The sequence below is a fragment of the Loa loa genome (genome assembly GCF_000183805.2).
Source record: "Loa loa unplaced genomic scaffold supercont3.40, whole genome shotgun sequence".
NCBI classification, from domain to species: Eukaryota; Metazoa; Nematoda; class Chromadorea; order Rhabditida; family Onchocercidae; genus Loa; species Loa loa.
The window spans coordinates 344,151-363,871 of NW_018108220.1; the positions used below are offsets into that span (position 1 = coordinate 344,151).

At 33.7% G+C, this 19,721-nt stretch overlaps 5 protein-coding genes across 5 annotated transcripts in view; all 5 read right to left on the reverse strand.

The window, feature by feature from the left end:
* The window catches only part of LOAG_17111 (WGR domain-containing protein), an 8,245-nt gene extending 3,422 nt beyond the window's left edge, over nt 1–4,823 (reverse strand). The window contains exons 1-15 of the mRNA XM_020449771.1: nt 4,643–4,823; nt 4,241–4,302; nt 4,042–4,169; nt 3,672–3,772; nt 3,398–3,483; nt 3,059–3,230; nt 2,864–2,986; nt 2,484–2,566; nt 1,940–2,087; nt 1,691–1,740; nt 1,457–1,539; nt 1,270–1,365; nt 765–861; nt 518–622; nt 331–427 (exon numbers count right to left, since the gene is read on the reverse strand). Coding sequence (XP_020306664.1) covers nt 331–427; nt 518–622; nt 765–861; nt 1,270–1,365; nt 1,457–1,539; nt 1,691–1,740; nt 1,940–2,087; nt 2,484–2,566; nt 2,864–2,986; nt 3,059–3,230; nt 3,398–3,483; nt 3,672–3,772; nt 4,042–4,169; nt 4,241–4,302; nt 4,643–4,735 — 1,524 coding nt within the window. The 5' untranslated portion in view covers nt 4,736–4,823. The remainder of the gene's footprint in view (nt 1–330; nt 428–517; nt 623–764; nt 862–1,269; nt 1,366–1,456; nt 1,540–1,690; nt 1,741–1,939; nt 2,088–2,483; nt 2,567–2,863; nt 2,987–3,058; nt 3,231–3,397; nt 3,484–3,671; nt 3,773–4,041; nt 4,170–4,240; nt 4,303–4,642) is intronic.
* Nucleotides 4,824–6,886: 2,063 nt separating this feature from the next.
* Nucleotides 6,887–7,716, reverse strand: LOAG_17112 (hypothetical protein; the record flags this gene model as incomplete). Its single annotated transcript, XM_020449772.1, has 3 exons — nt 6,887–6,940; nt 7,354–7,440; nt 7,552–7,716. The coding sequence occupies 3 exons, from the start codon at nt 7,714–7,716 to the stop codon at nt 6,887–6,889; spliced, it is 306 nt and encodes a 101-aa protein (XP_020306665.1).
* Nucleotides 7,717–7,891: 175 nt separating this feature from the next.
* LOAG_17113 (hypothetical protein) lies at nt 7,892–11,460 on the reverse strand (the record flags this gene model as incomplete). The annotated part of the gene is made up of 8 exons (XM_003138911.2): nt 7,892–8,016; nt 8,373–8,532; nt 8,667–8,765; nt 9,001–9,160; nt 10,026–10,195; nt 10,428–10,538; nt 11,144–11,254; nt 11,419–11,460. The coding sequence occupies 8 exons, from the start codon at nt 11,458–11,460 to the stop codon at nt 7,892–7,894; spliced, it is 978 nt and encodes a 325-aa protein (XP_003138959.2).
* Nucleotides 11,461–14,481: 3,021 nt separating this feature from the next.
* Nucleotides 14,482–15,577, reverse strand: LOAG_03375 (hypothetical protein; the record flags this gene model as incomplete). The annotated part of the gene is made up of 3 exons (XM_003138912.1): nt 14,482–14,930; nt 15,179–15,470; nt 15,572–15,577. 3 exons carry the CDS (start codon nt 15,575–15,577, stop codon nt 14,482–14,484), a joined length of 747 nt encoding a protein of 248 aa, XP_003138960.1.
* Nucleotides 15,578–17,161: 1,584 nt separating this feature from the next.
* LOAG_03376 (cuticle collagen 1) lies at nt 17,162–18,058 on the reverse strand (the record flags this gene model as incomplete). The annotated part of the gene is made up of 2 exons (XM_003138913.1): nt 17,162–17,191; nt 17,897–18,058. 2 exons carry the CDS (start codon nt 18,056–18,058, stop codon nt 17,162–17,164), a joined length of 192 nt encoding a protein of 63 aa, XP_003138961.1.
* Nucleotides 18,059–19,721: the final 1,663 nt, after the last annotated feature.

Below are 19,721 nucleotides of genomic sequence, written 5' to 3' on the forward strand. Positions count from 1 at the left end.
ATATATATATATATATATATATATATATATATATATATATATATATATATATATATATATATATGCGGAAATAGGAGATATATTGCTCTATATCTGATTTATTGTTTTACTTGTTCTATGTTTTCAAAATGTTGATTCACCAATCAAATTTGATTTACAATTTCATGACTTTCACAATTTATCCTTTTCTGTTAATCCTTTTCAAGATAAAAGTGTTCTTCAAGTATAACCAAGGTAAAATCAGATAATTTCAAAATGCTCAAATAACGCTGTGGTATTATACTGCCACAATGCTATTTGAATGGAACCAGCTTAAAAAAGTATTCTTACGTTTCCATAATGAGTCTCAATAAGTGACATCTTCTCTGGAACTTTCTTGAAATTTTCAACATCTTTCCAATTATTTGCTGTCTTCTCATAGAACAATCTACAATCAAGTATCGATGAGGCCGGATAATTAGCAGTCAATTTTGCACAAATCCGTACCTTTATTTGCAAAGATGACAGTAACCTATACTTTTCAAAAGTCATTTTTGCTTCTTCCAGATGTCCATGATATTTATCGGTTTTTGCGCCACCAATGTCTGTGCCGACACGTCCCCATGAACGGAACACATAATAGCTGAACAGTGCATAACATTTTTGAGTTTATTACCTATGAAATATACTGAGAACTCAATACCTCTCCATTACTTTTCATTGAAAAACATTTTCAATATAAAGTATTGAGGTATTAAAATATTAAAAAGTGAACTCTAACATACTTTTGCTTGACATCATGCTTTAATAGTTGCAATTTATAGAATGAGTTCGCTCCAGTTTGAAAATCCGCCTTTCCCAGCGTTGTTTCCCAAAGTTTGCCTAATGGAACGAAAAAAAATTTCAGAATTTGAAATAATTCAAGAATTTTGTACTAAACTCGACTTGGACATAATATGACATGGTGGAGATAAAGCCAAATTCAAATACGTTGATAAATAATCCTGTAGACTTGAAAGTAGAAGGAACAGATGCATTGGCAAACTAAGACCAAGTAGTCAAAAGTAGGGACCTGTTATGCAGATAGATTAAATGGAATTTCTTGAAAGGAAGTTATAATCTTGAGTTGGGAAATCTCGAGACCACCGTGAAGCATGTTGCAATAAGTAATCAGATAGTCTATTGAATTTTCAAATAGCTAGAAAATACATTAAATAAATATTTATTTTTATAGTAACAAGTTTTTTTAAAATTTAGTTCTAAATTTCTGAAGAAGCTTAAAGAAAAAACCATTTTCATCTTTCCATACATGTACAACTTCTTGAAGCGGGCATTCGACATCAACCACTGTTCCATTTTTTATAATCTGTTGTTGCATTCGAGAATCTACACAAAAGAAACAAATTTTCATGAGCTAATTCCGTTTGGTTAGTTAATAAACTAAATTTTTACCAACAAAGAAGAATAATGAATCTACCTTTAGAATCAGTATTCCCGCGTTTCATACATTTTCTGCTCATTTCACCAACCCTCTGACCCAGTACTTTCAGCGACTTTGATCTGAGAGTAAAATCTTCAGTGTTTACCAGAAGAAAAGGATACTATCGAACAAACAGAAGACGTTTCATTTATATTAGAAAAAAGTCAACCTTTGAAGCATTTACGAATTTTTAGGCATTACTGAAAAAAGCAGAAAGAACAAGAAACTCACTTAGTTGGTTTTTCATATTCTAGAGCACTATATTCCCTGTTTTTCGGATCCTGAAACTCTAAAAAAACTTCAGATCTTGTGATAACAAGTTTTCATGATAACTGGCTGTTATTCACAATCGCTTCCCTTTTTTATTTACAAGCCTTTCTTCCTTTTTTTTGCGAAGAAACATAACGGCGAACATTAAATCTTGTGTATTCATAAAATATGAATGTGATATTTCTTCGCAAATAAAAGAATCCATTTTACCTTGGCTTTAAAATTCTTAAATTCACAAATACTTCTTTTCATCCCATCAGGAACAACAAACGGTTTCCGAGGCGGGTTGCGACATGTATACATACACCGTGTATATTCGGAAAGATAACCGGTACAAACATAACTTTTTTGTGATGAGCTAAAAAGAAAAAAACAAACTAGGACAAATTAGAAATAATTTAAAAGATTGAAACATGTCGGCAATTTCAATTAAAACAGTAGTACGCTGTATCTATTGCAAACAATAATTCCGAGATAAATCACAACTAGTTTAATAACTAACAAACATTACTGCTTCCTTATGGCAAAATTATACTCAACGGTAACTTCCAAATTCACAGGTTTAAAAAACAAATGGGAAAGACATACGCAAAAAAGTAGCAAGGCAAAGAAAGTGCCATATCCTTCTAGTAAGTGCGACATTCATTTACTTAAATAACCTAACCAAATAGTACAGAAAAAGTTTGCTTGTTTTTTTTTTTTAACTAAAAAATAATCCCCTTACTTTTAACAGTAAACTAGTTGAAGAATTTACCTGTAAACAATGTTACCTTCTTTACACTGCTTACAAGGGAGCGGACAGCCAAAAACTATACAATCAACAAGACGATCAAGCAGCTACAAAAGAACGAGTAAAAACAGAAGTTTTGTGAAATGTTTTCCCTATAAGTATCTCAAGAGAATGAGAATTAATGGCCAGTAACGTAATGTGCTGCGTATTACTATGAAGATATAATTTTTGAACACTTACCTGTACTTTTGAATCTAGTCACAGTAACTAGATAGCAAGATGAAATTTTCTATAGGTTTGAAGAGCAAAGCGGAGCGTATTCTAAGTAAAATTTTGTCAGAGAAATATTACGTTGAAATTAATGAACAATCCTACGAGATGAGAAGTAAAAAGAACCGATTCACCTTCGTTTCCCCACCGTGTTTAGGAAGTGCCTGGTTATTGGCTTGTAACAAAATCTGAATATCGTTTTTATTCAGACATTTTGATAATTTTTTCCTCACTGACCACATTTCGTCTGCTTGTGCCTACAAAAATTCAAATTTTGCAAGAAAATTTATTTTAAATACTGTATTCCTGAGAAAAGTTCCTTAAGCTACCTTAAGACGTCCCATCTTCTCCTCTGTATCGATTTGTTCGATCTTTGCCTTTTTGGCTACATTGTCGTTGATTTTTGTCAACTTTCTCTTTATACTGGTCTCTGCTTGCTTATTAAACATCGTTTTCAAGATATCTTGGTCAGATTTTGACAAATTTTGGAAACCAACAATTCTGAAACTTTCTCATAATAATTGAAAAAGATACAGAAAATGAAGAGGAGCAGGTTATTTAATTTTGAAAGTTTTCAAGAAAGAATAAAAACTTTGTTGTGGAATTTATAAAGGCCTCTGGTTTAATCCAACTATTTGAAATTCCAATATCCAATATCTGCTACGAACTTTTCAGCACAGCTGGTATACGGCTCTATTTTCTCAAAACAGTTTACGTGATACCATGCCGATTTCATCCCAAGTCTGAGAGTATTCTGCAAGTATTTTAGTCATATTCTCCAGAAATAAAGAACTTAATATTAAATTAACACTAACGGCAGCATATTAATATTAAATTAACACTAACGGCAGCATATTCTTCAAGGCGATAAATGAAGCACTGAAAAAAATGATTAAATACCGATATTGATGGAAATCAACAATTTTTACGCATTACGAGAACCTTCTTGATGTTTCCTTTGCAATTCAAACATTTGCTACGGCCAGTTACAGCATATTCAGAGATAAGCATAACAGAGATCTCTCTTACATTAGATGTTCCAGCTAAATGATAAATAATTCATTTAACTTGCAAGGTTTCATCTCTTTGGTTGGCTCCACTGATGTCCTAACTGGACGACAAAAACAAAGACCTTTTCATTACCATTGAAAGTATAACATAGTCTAAAGAAATATGAAATGTGAAAAACAACAGTTAAACTGTACTATTTTCTATCAAAACAGCAATTAAAAATAATGCTGAAAACCTTAATCAGAATATGCTTCAACTTCTTTCGCTGGTTTCATAGGGGAAAATATGCTTTAAATAAAACCTTGATTTTCGTTTATTTTTTTACGAATTTGTTCTTGATCACTCCACTTTAGAAGCTCCATACCACGTATAGAGGCTTCGCTTACATCATCTGGCTTTACTTTTTTCCAGAAACAAGTAAAATGGAACCTAGAAAAAAAAATTTGGCGAAAATTCTACTAAAATAGAAATCAGCTGTATATCGAACCTCAAAATTATACCAGTTGTCTTGTAGGCCATCAAAAAAATGACTTGGTTTCCGTAAAGACATACGAAGCGAATCCTGAAACTTTTATATGAGGTTTTTTTTTAGGAAACACCTGCTAGAAATAACATATCAATTGCATGCATTATCTGATTATTGATGAAAGCATCATTAACATTTTGATTCTTTCTATTCTTCCTGAATAAAATCTGAAACATAGTTACCCAAAATATAATTTCCTCCCAATTAAAATGCCACCTTATCTATCTAATTGCTTATATTTAGTGCCTTTTTTCTAGCTTAATAACAAAATCATTAAATAAGCTATGGTTATTTAATAGGGACAATAAAATTTCCAAAGAAATCTCTAATCTTTACTACTAGAAATGAATTACTAGTTGAATTCAAGTAAATTTACTTGCGAAATTAAACCGTGACATCCTTTGCAACTAGCACGATTACTTTTAGCATATTCAGCACCGTAAGGTAAATCTTTTGCAGATGACGCCATCTGTTAGAACGAAGGAACGACTCTCCGTCCGAAATGAGAAATATGCACCCTTCCGAATTCGCCGTCGGATGATTATCTCATGCCGAAAAATACTTGGAAAATGGTTCGTTACGTTGGTCGTATCGCTGCGAAACGATATCCACTCATTTACGATAATGTCACTGACCTTTCGAGGAAGTTGGGGTCAAATAGCGGGAGGGAGGGGGGTTGCTTGTTATATTTCCTGCCAGAAATTAAACATTTATCAGTGAATTGCGAAATTCAAATTCCAATTTCTTGAAATGAAGTGAAATTTAAATTAACAAAACACTTCTTTAAATGGAAGACTGAACATACCTGAAGCAGTGCAATCTGTTCCGAAACAAATTGTTAAGGACATGTTTGAGTCAATTTGGGATAGACAATCCAGAGAGAATGTTTTGCGAAGGGCGACCTTGTCGGCGAAGATAAAAAATAGACTCAGGCTTACATGTCTCTGACAATCCGTATCTCAGCACCTTTCCGCACATCACATATCACATAGTAAAATTCATTTACCATTTCAAATTAAAAATGAAACTTCCATTTGGCAAAGCACATTTCAGATGAAACATAAATTTTATTACATGTCTTTTTGCACATAATTTCCAACCAACAATGAGCGACAAGGACAATTCCCTGCTATCCAGTTCACTTCTCTGACCTATGTCAGAAAAAAGCGCTTGATTGAAGTGATTTACATTGCATTCGCTCTTACTGTCTTTCCTAGTTTCTTATTGCCGTCACTCCTCCTATTCCGTTATTGTTTTGAGCTAATCAGTTCAGATTAGTAAAATATTCCAATAAATTTAATTTGTCAGTTACCGTTCAAGATGGACTATTCAGAGCGAAATTAAATTTGCATTTGGTTTCACTCCGACTATCATATTTATTTAGATTTTTTAAAATTACAACTTCCCTGTTAAGCTGTGCTCAACCTCAGTAAACTAGAGAATCGAGCATGACAAGTTTGTTGACATCGCTTAACTTCTCTAGGAATAAAATGGTTCGGCATCATCTCATAAGACCGGATTTTTTAATGATTTCCTTCTATAAAATTTACAGTAAGCGAATCTTTTGCTATGCTCAACAAAACTGATACCATCAATATATGCCTTTCAGTCTTCGGGTTTTAGTACTTTAGCCGTGCTTTCAATTTATATCAGTAAATGGTAAAGTTGAAATAATAAAGCCGTCCTATCTCAAAAAATCACTTCAATAAGTCTGTTTGTAAAATACTATTGTAAAGCAAAGCAAAAACAAGGATAAGAAGGCGCGGAAATTTTCAAAATGTTAAAAATGATCATTTTAAGAATTTACATAGATTGCTGTTCGCTTCTTTTACGTCATTTTTTTCTATGAGTAACTTTTTCCAGTTGTAATCTGGAATCTGTTAAAGCAAAATAAGACTTTTCTTTACCACCTGCTCCAACCCTTCTGGATAAATGTGTAAAGCATACATCCTCTACTATTTTTCATTAACTTCAATAAAAAAAAAAAAAAAACTGTAAGCAGATAACCTTCTTGATACGTTCAATCTAAACAACCAATTAAAATATTATATTTCTTGGCTAGCTTTAATTTCAAAAATAAAATCTTGCTTATTATTCATCAATAAGTTATCGCCCATTTAATCGTTTTAATTCTCATTTTTGCAGAACCTTGACTAATATAATCTTTTTCATTACTATTACTGTGGATTGCCCTTTGTACATCAATGCAAATTAGTGGGATGTTTAGACGAACATAGAAAAGATAATTATTTATTTAAGCATCATGGGACAGTGACATATAGTAATGAAATGTAAGATGATATTTGTTATTGGTTTACATTATCAATTTTTTTCTTACTTTCTTCTCTCTTTTTTCAGGTATATTTATCACTCCTATTTCTCTTTCTGATCTGTTTTTACAAACTCTTCTTGTTTCTGTGTTATGAAATTTGACAGAAATTCAGAGAGTGTCCATAACAGCCCAAAAAAAAGTGTAACAAACCTTACGATAAATGCTATTAGCATCCCTCCGATCAAATCAGTTAGTTATAGCAAATACAGAGAGCAAAACACAATAACCGAATCTATCGAGTTTTATTTGCGAAATTAAAATTGTGTCTATACAAATCAGAATGTCTGATCATTCCTTCACATGTCTCAACTGCTTTCCCTCATTATCACTTGCTATTATCACCTGCAACATATTTTGAAAGAAAATTATCCAAGAATATTTCTAAAAATACTAATTTTATAATAAAACTCAGGTGATAACTGGAAAATTTTTTCAAAATGACATCACTGAGAACCTCATCCGATTGCACAATACTGACCATTCAATTTGTCCAAAAAAAAGTTCATGACATCGTCTATTATATCATTGCGTTTAATTTACTTGCTTTCAAACTGTTCTGTTAGTAATATTATGAGACAACTCTGTTTTTTTTCAATGGATCTGTTTGGTATTATTTGCAATTTAATTTTGTTCTAAAAAGTGTAATATTTCTGTTGAATTGCATTCGAAATAAGCTCAATCGCTGAATTGTAGTTTGAACTAATGGTTTATTTCATTCTTCCGGATCAGATTTTGAAAGATGTCCGCTAACTTACATTTTGCCTTTCACCTGGTGCAATTTTCACAGTTTTGCCGCGATCGGATCCTCCTCCTTTACCAATACCTTTTTTCATTATTCCAGGCTGGAGATATAGAATGTTTGTTCAAACTTTATCGATAGCGAGCACAGTATTTGAACTAATTGAAGAAGAAATGAACCTTTGACAATTAAAAATTTTTTTTTGAAATTTAACCTTCTTAATTTCCATTGGCAGTTCCATCATTTTTTGCTGCTGGCGGGCCGCTATTTCCCGAACATCAGATGCCATTGCAATTGATGGCGGTTGCATTTGAGATGCACTGATGGCATCATCCGCCCACTCCTTCGCTTTTCCGGATACCGGACGTTCAATGCACATATTAACAAAATTCTTCTTCTAAAACCGAAACATAAGGCACAGCACCTATTTCTGTTCTTTCTTTGTGGTAATTCATTTAAGAGACGACAGCGATGAATTGTTTAGCAAGCATACAAAATGTATAATTTTACATTCAAGTTTTTCATCTAATCTGCTGGGAAATCAATGTGAATTATCAGGAATCACAAATCTTAAGAGCTCGAACAAGCAAACTTCTTGCAACTTCTTTATCGGTTACTTTTATACCATTAATGTCAATGATGTGATCTTTCTCTTGAAGTGACTGTGCTGCCAACGAACCTAAATTTGTCTTTCATCATTTCCTACTCACAACGAGTAGTATATTCTTACAGAAATACTATGTTACAGAAATACTATGTAATCACGCAATAAGAACTTCAAAAAAATTGATCGCATTGACAAGAGACTTTGCAATATGACATAAATATAAATGGTTACAACGGTGAATAGGATTAAGTTCTTTTTCTATGAAACTTTTAATGGATCCTGTTGGGAGTTAATAACTGTTTCCCTTAATTTTTATTTTATTTCATCTCGAAGTATTCCACTGGAACAAAAAAGAAAGTTAACTTTTCAATTTTAGAATAAATGAAATATTGATTTGGTTATCTCAGAATTGTATATGGAAATAGAACCTGGATCAATACGTGATACGATTACGTTATTCTGAAAATGCTTAATACCAAGGCCAAATTTACACCCTTTTACATAATTAATTTGGACATAATGATATGTGAAGCCTTCACGACGTTTAAATAAACTTTCACACTGTTCTGGAATATTATTCTGAGTCGTCTGAAAACATCTTTACTGATGTTACTAGCAAGATCCAAGCAATAACATGAATCGTTTTTTCTGTATTTAGTAGAGCGCTTCTTGACGTAATAAATAAATTCAAAGAACTGCAATAAGCTCGTAATAACAATTACACTTTGCAGCCCACGATCGAATACAATTCGAACTGTTCCACCAGCTGCTTCAATTGCATTTCTGGCCTCATCAACTGTTTGAACTGTACGATCCCCAATCTCAAATTATCTCATTAATTTCATTTATATCTGTTATATATTTTTTGTTTATCGTTTCTTGTAGATGTTGTTACGTAGATGGATCTCAGTTTTCCTTTTTAAATTTTCCACAGTAACCTCACGGTGGACATAAACAGTAGGGAATGGCGAGGACACGCAAAATTGACTGTTGCGATTACAAAAGGAGTGCTCTGCTGTTTAATTTTTCAAAGTCTTAAAATAAAACTAAATATACTTGAATGATGTGATCGCCAGGTAACAATTTACCATCGCAGGGACCTTGCTTAGTTATTTCAATAACGCGTAAATTTTCGTCAACACGCATCCCCAAACTTTCGTTATTTATTTCAATGATCACCTCCTCATGTCTTTCTTTTTCTTCTGACGATTGCAAGCTGCAAGTGCAGAAAAGGAACGAAAGACGCGAAGTCTTCCTGCAGTCATTTCATAAGGGGATATTAATTGTCAAGTTGCTGTTCAGAAGTAAAAAAATAATTGGGGAAAATGCTTTGTCCATTGACTTATTCATTTAAAATTATCAATTTGTTAACTTTAAAAGGGAAAAGATATCTTCAAGATTTTTCAGTTGCTTTGGAAGGTTTAGTGTTTGCAATGCGGACACAATTGTCATGATTTAAGAATGTTGAGAAAACTTAAGGCGGTAAGTGCGACACTATCAATTGACAGAACTTTACGTTCTAGAATTTTATCTGATTGTGAAAAAGATTACGTGAACATCGCTAAATATTTTAGCACAACCGTTTAAATTATTTTAAAAAAATCATTGAAAGGAAAAGAAAACGAACTCATTCTTTATAGAGTGGTCCTCTTCATAAAATGAAGTGGAAATTTGCATAAAAACATCAAAAATATGGCATTCAATTGACAAAATAAGAATACCTTGACCTTCCTTACTAATCACTGGAAGAAATTCGGTTAGCAAAAATCAGCAAGTAAATAATCTTGATCTTATCGATGAGAATGAGTCCGTCAACGCATCGACATTGCCTATCTTCCTTTAGTTAGATAGCTAAATGACAAAATAACCTTCTAGTCTAGTATTCATATATAGTAAACAGTACATATTGTTAGCATTCACCAAGCCGCGAAAAGTTTATTCAACAGTAAAACGTGGTATCTCCATAACCATTTCAAATGTACGATCTTCGTGTCCTCGTGAAGGAATGCGGAGAAGGTAAAGTAGTCTTAATGCATTTTCATCCTTCATGAGGTTCCGGCAGTTCATTTCGATTAACAAACATCAATTTCCACATATAGTTATCGCTCATCGAGAAGAAATACAAGTCCTGATTGAGGTCTTCAACAAATTTGATAATATTCTTACGCTGAAGTACCGCACAAGCTAACAGCATCGATAAACCGAAGCTAATAAACAAGCTGCCACATATGCGGAAGGGTTGCTCTGACTGCTGTAAATATTTATCGCTTAAATAATAATAAGTATCTTATGCAAATAACAAATAGTATTCAGGAGAGAAAATGAGAAGTGGGAAACGCTTTTTGTTTAAATAGTGATGAAGAATTTGCCAGGGTACAATTATATTGGATATGTAGTTGGATACTTACTTTATCTGCTGGATCAGATTATTGCATCCAGTTAATGGGAAAATTAATGGACAAGATAAAAGTGAGAATACAAACCTGGCATAACACGATAATGCCACTTAGAACAAGTGTTATACCAACGACAAATAATCCGGCAACAGTAAGCACTGTAGCTGGTGAGCTCGGTGTTTTCTTTTGTATCATTGCCTGCAAAAAAACCGGTCTAAATCATTATATAATTAATTTTTTGGAGAAATAAAGCATAATAAGAAATGATCAAATGATGCTTCGCTTACATGTCATCCACTAGTAAAGACAGTAATTTTGGAAATTTTATAATATTTTCCAGAGGAAGAGCGATCGATAGCTCACTTAAGCAATATTTCAGATAAAAATATAAAAATGAGAAGTCGAACCAGGAATTATAAGGCGATATGGCTTTCGACAGTACCATGTTGATGTCAAGTCTTCTTTATATAGAATATGTTGCTGGATAGTTAGAATCAAAGTCTATACACTTATGCTTGAATAACTATCCGTCAATTAATCGATTTTTATTAAAATATCGCAACTCTTTCTGCTCATATCCGTGAATAATTAAAAAGTGCCAAAAAGCACTAAATAATAATAAAAAACTGTTATTAATTTAAATACCATAACGCAGTAACCATAACCCCCTCATTAATAACCCCCTCATTAATCTGAGATTACTTTGAATCAGTTTACCTTTGTAGGAGATTTTCCTATAGATAATGATACCATGCTCACAAAAACGTGCAATTTCCAACTGAGAAATTAGTCGTAGAAGTAACCTTGTCGAAAACAGGTGTAATAATGAATTGAAGCGAATCGTTTCGCTGTACTGAATAATGTTTCTTGGGTACTGTTAGACGAAGATTAAATCCACCTGGTGATGGCACTTTCTAAATTCCTTGAAGCATTTTTATCTCCTTGTATTTTGGCATGCGACACTAACACTGTCATATACAAACAGTATAAACAACTACGAAAGCAAATTTACTTCAGTTTCTGGCTAATCTGCTAAAAAATCTCATGGAAACTTTAATTTTTTTGATGAAAATCTCACGTTTGAATCTTGCGCTGATTCAGAATGCAGCTGTATTGCCATTCTATTTCGTGGTCTTAGATTCTCTGGTACTGAATCGAACGACCGTAATGGTAGAATCAAGGATGATCCGATACAACAGTTTGAAATTTGAAACACTTATGACACTGTATTGATAAAACATAATATCAATCTGTGTATATCGTATTTACATTAGTAAATTTTCCTGACATAGACGACGCTTCCAATATAGAACTCCGTTATTTGCTTCTACTCATCAAAATATGTGTCATGATTAACAGAACCGAAGTGTATCCGCTACAGATGGTTGTTTAATGCGAACAGTATTACCTCCATGCTGATCTATGCCAAGAAGAAAGGAGATGAAACAAAACTTACATGAGGGATCATTCCAGACCAGGGACACAATTTCATCAAAGTGTGAAAAGAAATTTAGCAGAGAAATGTTTGCCAATCGATTAATTCGTATGAAATGAGATGGATTCAAAAGAAATATTGATAATTAATTAATCGATTGATTGACTGGTTACATTACTGATTCGAAAGTTAGTGACAAAATGTGACCCTTAACAGTCCTGTTGAAGATTGCATAAACACTCTTTCTGACAGATGGAAGTCATACCATATTTGTTTGTTTTTCAGTGTTCTTAACCACCTGTTCTACCTTTCCTCGTGATACGTCGTGACAGTTGCACAGCACAACCATACTTATTTTAATAGCATTTCTCGTGAAGACGGAAGATATTTCATATTTATCAAACAGCTATGAAAGATTCAAAATATTGTTCCATAATCCGTTAGGTGCAACTATTCACGCTGTTTCTTACGCTTAAATATATTGTCTCGCCAACCTGATGGTTGAAGAGGCTAACAGTTAATAGTCAACAGCTGCTAATCTTTCTTCTATCTCTTTGGTGTCTTTCTGTAAACACGGAAAATTTATCTTAAAACATGGAATTTGTTATTACATCTGTATCAATGGATAGATTGAAATCCAATATTTGTGGATAGATTTTTCTTTCAAAAATTTCGGATCAACTATTTATAAAATAATAGCTTTATTCAGATTTAAAATTCCTTAAAAACCTTGGAAAAGTTTTATTGGACAATGAATATGTGGACGTCATCAACGCATACTTCTGCTACTCGTTTGTACTTTTTTGACTGGATAGAACTTATTCCTTTAATGGAACTCACTCCGTGCGTAATTCAGCGTTAGCTTCGGAATGTTCATAGAAGGCTGAAAAAACTGCGTTGTTCTGAAATTGTTAGCAATATAGACATATGCGGAAAAAAGAAACCGTACGGTGCTTTAATTTGCGGAAAGAAGTTTTAAAATGAAGTCGTTTCTTCAAAAACTTTCACATTTTTTACAATTCCAGAACCATTATTGATTATATTCTTGTAACTAAAACTGGTCATTTTCACGGAATGTATTTGGTACTTTTATTCTATCATTTGCAGACAACCACTAAATTTTTTTAAAACTTTGTTCAGTGGATGTGAGTACAAACGTTTTCTGCACTCAGTTTCGTATCTTCTTCGTTACCTGATTGTTGACCTATGAATTGTTTTTCAAACTATTTGAAAAAAAAGAAGTGTAGGATAGAGTAGAAACCTTTAAATGACTGTTTTTTTTTCCAAATAGGTATCATTTATTTGTTGTATCACTTGTTTATTTCAATACTATAGGTGACATCTGCTTACTTCGATGCCGGCAGAAAGACTACTGGTAATGGTAAATTTATCAATTTATGAAAGAATGAAAATCGATTTCTTATTTAATAATGAAGAGTTGAGAATTACAGCAGTGCTATCCATCCGACATCAAAATTTTTTGAAATTGCTATGAAAAAATCAATCAAAAATTCAGTGCAAAGGTCTAAACTAAATTACAGTACTTCATTTGAAGGATGATGGATAGATTCCATAAACGGATAATGAGAATACATTCCAAAAGTTGAGATGCTTCAATCTGATGACAAGGAGGTGATTGCAACTAGTAGTTGCACCATTTCAATTGAGTTTGCCTCACTGTTATTTTTCAAAATTGCGATATTTATCTTTGGAAGCCATGCAAGAAATTCTCAAGAAGCGATAGCTACTGCTGCTTTTACTTTTTTAATTAATTTTTCTTGGTTGATACAAGATTTAAATTTCAAATTAATTCTAACAGAGCTAGCTAGTCATAATATTTTGACGGCTAACTTGATAAATCAAAATATTCCTTTTGTCATCATCAAGACAACTACGGGTGTTGGAGCTGCTTGATGCATGTCCATTGATTCCCTCATATGACGCTTCTATATTTTTATACTGCAATGACTTGAATTGAATCAAAAACTTATCCTGGTTCAGTGGAAGATGAAGAGATATTACCATGTCACTCCATTATTGTGGAAAACTCAGCGTAACTCGAGTACAGGTATCATACTAATAAGTATTGCAAAGTATGGAGCAATTTTTTTCTTTAAACTGATAGAAAAACGCAACCTTTGGTCGTAATGTATCGTCAAATTGAGCATTTATATATTTATTGCACAAAAAACAAAGTTCACTGGCACTGCTAACGTTTAATGTCTCAAGGTGGTTGCAACTTGATCAAAGTTTGTGCGACTCTTTTAAATACACGTTATTTCCACCTCATTGAATGTTATATACGAAGACAAATAACAAATGATAAAGAAATGGCATTTGTAAATATATTAATTAATATCTTCAAAAACAATATTCCAAAACTGTCTTCTATCGGTAACCATCTCTTAACGAACAGCACAACAAAAAGAAAGAAAGTAAAGTTGCATTGGAAGTGAATCGATTGTTAACTAAAGATAATTGAAAAAATTTTTAAGAAATTTTTCAATAATGTTGAAACTTCCAAAAGAGACGATGTTAGTTATCACTTTTTTTTCGAAGGAAATTGTCTGGAACCTGGTCCTACACTTTTAAATTTCAGGAGTTCCTGCAGGTGGAAAGGAATTTACTAAAACATAATCAAATTTTGATGTGAATTACGAACAAATATATGGAGAAAAAGTAGTAATGTATCACCATTTCTCCCAATCATCTCCTGGTACCATCTTCAAAGAAAACACCACCATCAATAGCGCAATATTTAGGACAAATGCCTTTTTCTCCTGGTGTTCCTGGAGGTCCAGCTGGTCCGGGAGGTCCAGGTTGCCCATCAACACCTGGTGGTCCATCTGGGCCTGGAGATCCTTTTGGTCCTGCTGGACCAGGGGCTCCATCTGCACCTGGTGCTCCAGGTGGTCCTGGCGGACCGGGTGGTCCAGGATCACCGGGTTCACCTGGCTCCCCTGGTGTAAGTGGTTCACTCTGTGCTGGAATGCCAGGCTCACCAGGCGGCCCTGGTGGTCCTTGTTCACCTTGTGGTCCTGGAGGACCCCGTGGGCCGGGACTTCCTGGACTTGCATCCATACCTGGCCGGCCGGGTGTCCCAGCATCTCCAGGATCTCCCGGTGCTCCTGGTGGCCCTGGCGGTCCAGGTGGTCCTAGAAAAACGAGCATTAGGGAGAGAATGATATACTCTCTATAGAAATTGCAATTTTCAATTGAACTGCCCAAAGATAAAACAGAAATGAATGTAGCTAGGAGTGCAGCTAAGGCATAACAAAGACTCTCAAATCCATCAGAAGTTCAAGATACTAGTCCTAGAATTCCTAGAAATTCTGGATGGTTTGAGCAGTTTAATAAGCTAACTGTGTCACAATACTTTATTTGCAAGTTTAAAAAACGGCACCTTGGGGACATGGTTTACACGGAGGGGGTGTCATAGGTTCGCAGGGAGCAGTTGGTGGTTTGCCTGGCATTCCAGGATTTCCAGGTACGCCTGGTCTTCCAGATTTTCCTGGCTTGCCTGCAGGACCCGGTGGGCCTGGTGGCCCCGGAATGCAACAACCTTCGCAGTGTACATTTGCTACGGGGTTCACCTCAGCATAACCTGATTGACGTGCTGTTCTGTTATTAGATCTGGAAGCTTCAGGTGCTTTCTTCATGTAATTCACTTCAGTGTATATATCATTCGCTGAACCCTGAAATTTCGATAATTCGATTCTTTCAAATGTAGTGTCTCATTCATTTGTGATCTAAGCTAGAAATAAAAGCTAAGTTTAATATTAACAGTTATATTAACAATCATATAATAATAACTTGATAACGTTTCAATGAAAAATCATCGTTTGTTCAAAGAACTGATGGGAAAGGAACGAAACGATACTCACTGCTTATGCCATTATTTTATCGAGCAACGCCTCACTCAGTTGTGACCCTTCAATAGAAGATCATTTATCAGCAGCTTAATTAAGCGTTCGAAAGGTCAATCAGGTAGCAGATGGAGTGCAGAAAGTGCAGGTGGATTAATTATATAGACGTGCACCAATCAGAGAGGTGAAGCAAATGAAGATTTTTGCTAACTTTTTCTTTACAATTTCTCTTTTTAAGAAGCACTGTAATCGCAACGATGTTCAAAAGTGAGATAGAAGCATTTAGCAAGCTAATATGGAACATCGCCCAGTTGTTCGATACTAGCATTGCAATTTGACCTATCTCCTGGCTTTCCTATCGATTAATATGTGAACAAGTCAAGGATAACTGAAGAGTCATTTTACTTCAAAAAGTTGTTGGAATCTTTGAAGTGGAATGCGCACAGAATTTTGATCTTAATACATGTTACTTGATACGTGATTTCCAGTCAAGTATTCATTGTTTTTTCTGATCGACAACTTCGAAAAATTTATAATAGTTCATGAGGTTTAGCAATTGTTCGGTACTATAATTTGTGACTAATTAATTGAAGTGAATGAATAGTCATTAATTGGCAATTAAACAGCCTAATGAGGACTTTACAAATTCGTTAATGAATTCTATCTGAAATTTTGACCATCCTGCATGTTTTAATTTTTTTGTTTTAATTTTCTCTGCCTCTCCCCATCCCACAACAGTGATGGCTTTCTAGACTCATACTAATTCGGAATTTCGGATTGAAACAAGGAGTGACAGAGAAGAAAGCAACTGATCCATGTTTAAAGATATCAGCTAAAAAATCCTGCTTCTTCGTCTTGACTTAATTAAAATTTACACGATAAGTATCTGTCTTTCACCAGTGTTATGTTACCAGATCGGGTTATTACAGTGGACGGATATTTCAGATTTCAGCTGAATTGATAAATCGAGAAATATTTACGATTAAGTTGTTTGTTTTTCCAATAAGAGAATAAGAGAAATCATTAAATTACTGGGAAACAGAAGAGTTTGATTTTGACCTCTACGTAAGGAAATGATTAAAGACTTAAATATCTGCCACGAATGAAACCTAGGACTTATTAGAAGTCACAGGAAACTTCAGTAATTACCTGGTAAATATCTTTCTTCATCTGAAGTCATATTTTGGTTCTTTCAACGAGGGAGGAAATTGAAAGAAAATGTGTGGCTGCAACAAAAATTCAGAAATATGTATTTACGAGAAGTGACTAAACGTTTACATGTTGAAGTAATGAAGTTTGATTTGAGGCTTATCAATCATAATTGTAAACTGCTTAATCATTCGAATGTTGTCAACATCGTTGACAACATCCATCCTTTTTTCATCTTTGCTCTGCTTTTGCCCAAGAACAAATGCCGATTTTTGACCCAAATTTCATTATCCACAGCGGCTACGATCAGAAAATTCGATGACCTGATTCAGTATGTGCTGTGGTGCAGAAAAGAAATGAGAATTCTTGTATCACCTTAAATTGTCCTGATTGACAAGTTCCTGATAACTGGATTTTATGATTAATGATAGGTTATAATGTTAATGATGCTAATTATTGGATTTATACATGTAAAGATTTCGAATTGTTCCAGATAAGTTTTTTGGAGCTTCAAGTAGACCAAAAAGGTACAAAATGCCTGTGGCTAGCCATTTGACTTGAATGTTATCAGTGAATGTTTTACCTTACAATGACCTTTCCTCAAAGATACTCGAAGTATTAGCAATACATAACTAATTGACAAAAAAGATTAAAATGATATGAGTTCAAGCAATTGATTAATTTACTACTTGTGCAAAACGTATCCACAGAGTATCAAATTTAGAATACATGGAAAGATGCCGAAATTTCAGAAAATATTATTAATAACATTACAGTACCTATTCTGGAAGTGTTTTGCGATGTTCCGGAAACTGCACTTTTCGGAAAAAAAACATCAGAAAAGAGAAAATAAGAAAAAATATACAAAACATTTGAAAATGTCTATCCAAAAAATTGAAAATGTTTTTTTTTATGAATACTATGAATCCACATTTATGAATCTACCATACTTTTTTTTTATTTTTTATGAAGCACAATTCCCGAGAAATCTCAAGAACTATTGATTTTGTTAAAGAAATTGTAGCTAATGACTTTGAACCATTATTCTATTTTATTTGACTTCTCGAAATCCTTTTAATTTATTTCCAAGTGTTACACGAAATTACCTTGCAATAATTAATTTCATGATGCATTTGTCGTCTTACATGTGCCACATAATTATAAACCATCGGTAACGATATGACGACAGATAATACTGCGACAATGGAAAATGATACAGCAGAATATGCAACAAATTTATAGGCTTTTATACGGCCATCCGACTCCATTGTCACCGCTGGAATTAAGATGAACAAAGTTCTGGATACTGCCGCTGAACGATTTCAGTAAATAAAACTGCAATGTTCCGGATTGTGAAGGACTGGAAAGATAGGTATGGCAACGGATCACTAATTAAAAGACCGAGAGTTGAGGAACTGATTAGCCGCCAGTGTTAGGTGTAGTTTTGGAATGAATAAACTGACTGGTACCTTGAAATAATAAACGATTCTTTTCTATTCGAAATAAAAGAAATGTATACGTATGAATCCAACCGATTACATATGCTGTGTCATCATGCACATGCATACGACTTAAACCGTTTAAATAGGCCTTCGTGGATCGGAATGTCTACTCCTCCCCTCTGAAAACCCTTTTCTCCGACCCATATCTATCTCCTCATCCTACATATCATCGATCTTTTCGGCATGATAAGACAATAGACTGATGATAATTATTTGGGATGAGAATCATCGGAAGACATATGTCCATATCTTTTATCTTTATTTCTACTCATTTTTTTTTCTCTTGTACAGTGATGTGAAATGAATGAATGGTAGTTACTCCCGATAGAAATAAATGAAACTACTATCACTTCCACACAGAGATCACTACAATAGCCTCATCCTTCAGTCTCTCTAGCTAAACTATACTGAACTAAACTATCATGTTGAACAATGCCAAAAATGCACATTAAACTTGCTGTAACTGCAAGCGTGCATTTTGTCAGCAGTTTATGGATTGAAGAAAAATTAAATTATAAAGCGGATATGTTTTATGAATACAAAAATATTAAATGTTGTACTTAATAGCCTTGAATTAATTAAAACTTGCAATAGCTAAACATAGATATCACCCATAAAGTTTGTATATTTTATGTAATTTATTATGCAAATATTTCAGTGCATGACAGATATCATAACCTACTCAGAATTTCATGATATTTTATAGATTCATTTTAAGTCACTTAAATATCTTCTTGAACACATTTGAACCTGAAATGAGACCGAAAAGTTTTTCGATCAGATTTCTTTGATAGCCAGTTTGATTGATTTGTAAAGTTTTTCAAATGATAATTTCTTTCCCGTTGAGCGGTTCACGTATATGAAGGAATCATCATCCATTGACAGTAAAGAATTTGTGACAGACCGCTGTGAGACATACTGAAGGGAAAAATTTGTGAATTACAAAACAATTTGAAAAGAACGGCTGGAATAACTGTTACATGTTTCATTACAGAAGGAATGGGATGATGTCCCAAATGTCTCTCTCCTGTTGTCTTCTCACTCTTCTCACGACAAATTCTTTTTTGTTGGTTTGTATATCTTTCTTATTAGAAATTCTTTATCTATGCGTTTAAACTTCAGTGAAGTTTGTCAATTTTAAAAAGTTCATGGTAATAAGCTTTGATTCATTCAACTCTTTTCAAAGTTGTGGTATGATACTGAAGATTTTTGTTGACCAAAAAATCTTGGATAAGATGATAAGATAGTGATCCTTCCGATTTATCGAAAATGGTACTAACCACAAAATTTGTTTTGATCTCCTTAAATCTGGAACATTTGCGATGGGTGGGAAAGATGCACTGCAAAGGATAGAGCCAAGGATCAAAAGTGAAGATTGGGTATAATGAGATTAATTCTCATAAAGAAGGACGGAAAGGAAGAGAGAAGG